Source organism: Canis aureus, chromosome 1 (genome assembly GCF_053574225.1).
Source record: "Canis aureus isolate CA01 chromosome 1, VMU_Caureus_v.1.0, whole genome shotgun sequence".
NCBI lineage: Eukaryota > Metazoa > Chordata > Mammalia > Carnivora > Canidae > Canis > Canis aureus.
The window spans coordinates 102,073,619-102,079,895 of record NC_135611.1 but is presented as its reverse complement, the minus strand read 5'-3'; the positions used below and the strand labels follow the sequence as shown (position 1 = coordinate 102,079,895).

Sequence of the window (6,277 nt, the reverse complement as noted above, 5' to 3'; positions counted from 1 at the left end):
GATCTTGAAGAGAAATCTCCATTCCCCTGTTCATTGCAGCATTATTCGCAGTAGCCAAATATAGAAACAACTAAATGTCCATTAACAGATGAACTATAAAGAAAATGTGACATATATATTTCACAAATATATGTCAGACAAAACAAGACAAGACAAATGTCAGACAGATACAGAAAGACACCAAATGGTATCCTTTTAGGGAGCAGAGATCTGGTGCCCATCTCTAGCTAAGGAGGCTCAAATGAGCATCCAGGAGCACAACATACCTAAGTCAGATGGCCGCAAAAGAAGTTGTGGTATTAGAGCTGCTGCCTGTGTGACCTTGAGCAACTTACCATACTTCTCTGAATGTCAACTTCCTCATCTCTAATTTGGAATAGTCATCTACCTAACCCTACACTGACTGATTTATCATCTGACGTAAAATTTACAGGGTGGTTTGCACATAGCTAAAGGGAGGGAGGGAGATGTATCAACTGATGGACATATTTTTCCAAACTATTTGAACTAAATCGCTCATTTCTCCGATCATATGACTTGATGCACTACTGTCATTTAGCAATGCCTGTGTGAAACTGGCATATAGAGAATTTCTATGGCCATCGTAAAGGTTCATAAAGGCATAGTACTCATAACAGATTCATCCATTTATCTATGGATAAATATAGGTAATTTTTAGTTTATGATTATTGCAAGAAATATTACAATAAACTCTTTGGTTAGCTACTTTTTGTCCACGTCTCCAAATAGTTTTGTATTTTGCTAGGAAGGCTGGTTACTGCTATAACAATAATAACCCTGAAATCTTAGTGACTTCGTTTAGTAAATGTTTGTCAATTGCTCCTGTTCTGTGTCCACTGAAGGTTGGCAGGTAAGGATCTGCTAACCATGGTCCAGACCTCAAGTGGGAGAAGCAGCCACTACTTTGAACCTTGCCAGTCACCATGCAAGACAGAAGAGATGAGGGGGTCCCACACCAGGAATTCAATGCTTTGGCCTGTAAGTGACATAATTGCTTGTAGGCCAGAACCATTCATAGGACTTCACCCACCCATGTAACTCTACTCACCCACAAAGAGCCCAGAAAATGCAATCCTACATGTGCCTAGCAGGTAGGGGTCTGGAATCATTGATGAAGAATATAAATGATTATCTCAACATCTATAACACAAAGATAAAATGGCAGTTGCTGTATCAAAGTAATATGTAAACTTTGATTAATATCAGCAGATGGTTTTACAAAAACACTGCCTCAACCCGCATTCCCACAGCATCTGAGAGTGCCTCTTCCCACCTCACTCCTTGCCACATCAACACTGGGTATTCTCAAATAATTTCTTTTTTAAAAAAAATTTGCTCTGTGAGAGGCACCTGGGGGCTCAGTGGTTGAGCATCTGCCTTTGACTCAGGTTGTGATCCCAGGGTCCTGCGATTGAGTCCCGCATCAGGCTCCCCACAGGGAGCCTGCTCTCTCTCTGTCTATGTCTCTGCCTCTCTCTGTCTCTTATGAGTAACTAAATAAAATCTTTTAAAAAATAAAAAATAAATAAAATTTGCTATGTGGAAGTGCATCCTATTACTTTGGTTTTCATGTCTCTAGTAGTGGTGAAGGCTGAGCATCATTCCATAGGTTTATTGACCATTCCTATTACTTAAAAAAATAAACTCTTAGATTACTTGTCCTTGTGAAAATAGTCCTGAGTGGGTATCTTTGTAGCTCAGCTTTTGCTCATTTCTTTCATTTTTAGCTTCAAGTTAAATTCTCAAAGTAGAATTGCTGGATGTAAAGGCATTCAGATTCTCAAGACTTTTTGTATTAACAAACTTCCCTCCTAAAATGCACCAGTCTATAATGTAACAAAAAACACCTGAACATGCTCATTACCCTTGAGTTATTGTCAACATGAATTTTATTTTATTAATTAAAATAAAAATTAAAAGTATGCACAATATATAAATGAATCAAATCAACACATCGTACACCTTAAATTTACACAATGTTATATGCCAATTATATCTCATTAAAGCTGGAAAAAATTTAAAAAATAAATTTAAAATGTGCTAGTGTGATAAGTAAATCATCCCATAGAAGGTCATTCTTTGAATTTGCTTTCTCCTATAATACATTTATTTATTCATTTATGAAGGTCAAATAACCTTATTGCTAAATATTCAAACATATAAAATGGAAAATATGAGTTTCCTGTGGTCTCACACCTAAAAACTGTTCAATATATATCCTTTCTGATTCATTTCTAGGTGTGAACAAACATGAATAATTATTGCAATTAGCATCTTTATCATTACTGTTTCACAAAACGTTGACATATTCATGTACTGTTTCTTTCATCTTTAACTCAACAACAGACCACATCCCCACAACAGTATCTAGTAGATACCAGTGGTCTAGTTTAATCTCTTCAATGGATGGATATTATTTCATAGTATGGATACAATACAATATATTTAAATAATATGTTTTCAATGGGCATTTGAGTTATTTCCAATAATTACCAATAAAATAACGTTTATTCCAAATTTCACAATTTTGCAATAAACATTCTTGTTTGATAGTATTCTTCAAAATATTTTTCAGGAGGCACGGAGTAAATTGCTATCTTCAGATTCAACTTATATATCTTGGGTTACTAGAGAGGTTGCACATTTTTTTGGTAGGCCATCAGCCATATATTTTCCCTTCATTAACCTGCCTGTCCATGATCATTTTTCTTTGCTTTTGTCTTAGAGTATTCCTATTTCTCTCATTTATTTTAAGAATGTCTTTATACATTATGTTGCTAATATTTTCCTCCTAGTTTCCATTTACCTTTGATCCTGTGTGTGTGTGTGTGTGTGTGTGTGTGTGTGCGCACGCACGTTTGGCCATGATAGTTTTACTTTATTATTTTTTAGGTTTTTATTTAATTTTCACTTAGCTAACATGCAGTGTAATATTATTTTCAGGTGTATAATATAGTGATTCAACACTTCCATACATCACCTGGTGCTGATCACGACAAGTGCACTCCTTCATTCCATTCACCTCACTCATCTATCCATGGTGACCATCAGTTTGTTCTCTTAAATTCAAGAGTGGGCAAGGTCAGTTCTAACTGAAGAGACCCAGCACAAGTGGAGAGTTTTCTGCAGCGCGACGTGGACCTCTCTGTTCCGCAGGCAGTAGATGATAGGGCTGCACATGGGTGTGACCATCGTATAGATGACTGACAGCACCTTGCTGAGCCCTGTAGAATTGATGTGTCTGGGGTGGGAATATATGAAGAGGACCACTGCGTAGAACATGCCCACCACCAACAGGTGTGAGGCACAGGTGGAGAGGGCTTTGCGACGGGTGGCTGCCGATGGCATGTGGAGCACAGTGTTCCCAATGGCTACATAGGAGGCCAAAGCAACTAGTAATGACCCACAGAAGATAATGATGGCAGAGATGAAGTCCACCAGCTCCGTCAGGGCCACATGGGTGCAAGACAGGTTGAGCAGAGGGGAGACGTCACAGAAGAAGTGGTTGAGGACATTGGGGCCACAGTAGGACAGGCTGGCAATGCAAGATGTCTTTACCACTGAGACCAGCAGCCCCCCAAGCCATGAGGACAAAGCCAAGCCCAGGCAGACCTGGGGCCTCATAAGCAGTGGGTAGTGGAGTGGGTGGCAGATGGCCACATAGCGATCATAAGCCATGGAGGCCAGGAGGGTGCACTTGGTACTAATGAAAGCTATGAATAAAAAAAGCTGAATTATGCAGGCTGTGAAGGGTACATGGCAGGGTCCAGTCCAAAGCCCCAGGAGCAGGCTGGGCATGGTCACTGACACATAGCACATCTCTAGGCAGCTCAGGTTACCCAAGAAGAAGTACATGGGCTTGTGGAGCTCGCTGTGACTGCAGATGAGGTAGATGATGAGGGTGTTTTCCAGGAGGGTCAGCAGGTAGAGGGTCAGGAAGACAGCAAACAGGACATTCCTTATGCCAGGCCTGGTGGACAAACCCAGCAAGACAAACTCCTGGACTCTGGTCATGTTGCCCAACTCCAGGGACCTCTCCATCTGAGTGAAGAAAGAAATGTTAGTGGAGACCATGATCCAGGCAGGAGTAAAACGGTAAAAGAGGAAGAGAAAAAAAAAAAAAGAGGAAGAGCATCAGGGCCCTGAGAGCCACCGTAAGTGCTATAGATTGACTACTGTCAGGAGGACCAGTGAGCCAGAAAGTCACAAACCTGGAAACAAGAAGCTTCCACCGGTAGTTAGCAAATCTGTGATCTTTGGCAAGACAGCCTTTACAAGCCTGTTATCTTGCCTGTAGAATGGAAGTAAGAGCTATGATTGTACTTTCTTTTCTTTTGTTGACTTTAAGTGGTCATACCTAGGTTGGATTCCTTTCTTTTGAGCCCCATTATGGGTATAGAGATTACTTCAATAAATAAATAAACTTTTAAAAACTTTAAAAAATAAAATATAAAAACTATAATCATCAAAAGGAAATCTGATCACCACAAAAAAATTTAAAAGTCACAAATGAAAAATATTCCTGCAAAACATGTGAGTGACAAGGGCAGCCTATGTAGGCTATACAAAGAAATTGTCCAATTAATATGAAAAATAATTTTTTCCATAGAAAATTGCAGAGGAGGCCTGAAAGTATACCTCACCAAAGAATAATACATCACTTGAAACATAGGAAATTTGCTATTTTGGGAGATATTGGGAACCAAGGAGATGGAAATTAAAACCAAAATTAGATACCATTTCACACGCATGGAATTGGCAAGTATAAATGTCTGAAAATATTAAGTCTAATAATAAGAACTTTTATACACAGTTGCTGGGAGTCTGAATTGTATGCTGACTTCAGAAAACAATTTGGCATTATGTACTAAGTTTTAAGATGTCACTATGCCCCAGAAATTCTATGTGTAAGTATATATCCAGATTAAGTACTGTTCAAAGCGGCACTGTTTTACTAGCAAAAAAAGGAAAAAAAAAAAAAAACCCTGCAAACATCCCAAGTGTCCAGTCGTAGAACTGATAAATAAATTGTGATCTCTTTATATAGTGGAATACTATTCTTCAAATAAATGAATGAATCAGGACCACATCTAACGTTCTGAATAAATCAACCTCAGAAACGTTATATTGAACAAAAGAGAAAAGTTACGTATGTGTGCAGTTATAATTCCATTTATCTAAAAGTCACACTGTGCAAAAAGTTTGAAGAAATACATTGTTTAGGGATACAAAGTTATGTGGCAAAATAGGATAATAATGAGCCCCAAATTCAAGGATACTTCTTACCAGTGAAGAGTGGTATAAGAAGAGTATACAGGGACTTCAAAGATAATCAAGTTTTTAAAATAGCTAATGAATATAAGAGACTCATTGCATCTTTATCTTACTTTGTTATTTTATCTTTTATGTTCATTCCAGTATAGTTAACATACAGTGTTATATTACTTTCAGGTGTCCAATGCAGTGATTTATGGAAGCAGCCCAGTGTCCATCAACAGATGAATGGGATAAGGGAGATGTGGTATAAAATATTATCCAGCACAATATAATATTATGCAGCCATAAAAAGAATGAAATCTTGCCATTTGCAATGACATGGATGGAGCTAGAGGGCATAATGGTATGTGAAATAAGTCTGTCAGAGAAAGACAAATGCATCATTATTTTTATACATATTTCTGGGTTGCTTTTTTTTTTTGCATCTGCTCAGTATTTATAAAAGCCATTTATAGAAATAGCTTCTACATGTGTTAAAAATTAATATAAATGCACACCAAAAAGTCAATTTTATGTATGTGAATTTTTTAAGTAAAATTTTAATAAAAAAATAAAATTTTGTGCTTCCATTTCGTTCTCTGAGGAAACAACAGTCACCAGTTTCTTGAGGGTCCTTTCAGAAATATTGATGGCATATTCTTGCACTTAATGTACAAATGCACTCTCCCCCCACTTTAAAACAGGACCAACATCGCACATCAAGTGTGAGTACTAATCTTCCTTTGAACCTAAATATCATATTCTTACTCCAATTCTTTAAATGGCTTCTCCCTCAATTTTAGTAAAAATTTCCCCCCTGAAAATGCTTAATTCTTAACATGTCCGAATTAAGGAAAAAGGAGAATTCCTTCCAAAACTGTTGGTTTAGGCAAAGATAGATGAGATCACTAAGATACTTCCCTTAGAGTAACAGAAGAAAAACTGTTGAATAATATGAACGCAATAAATTATCTGTTGTCACTGTTGATGTTATTTTATA

At 37.5% G+C, this 6,277-nt stretch overlaps 1 protein-coding gene across 1 annotated transcript; it reads right to left on the bottom strand.

Annotated features, from left to right (window-relative positions):
• Positions 1-2,816: 2,816 nt before the first annotated feature.
• LOC144323304 (olfactory receptor 6Z7-like) lies at positions 2,817-4,062 on the bottom strand. The gene has a single exon (XM_077913623.1). The coding sequence runs from the start codon at positions 4,060-4,062 to the stop codon at positions 3,088-3,090; it is 975 nt and encodes a 324-aa protein (XP_077769749.1). The 3' UTR covers positions 2,817-3,087.
• Positions 4,063-6,277: the final 2,215 nt, after the last annotated feature.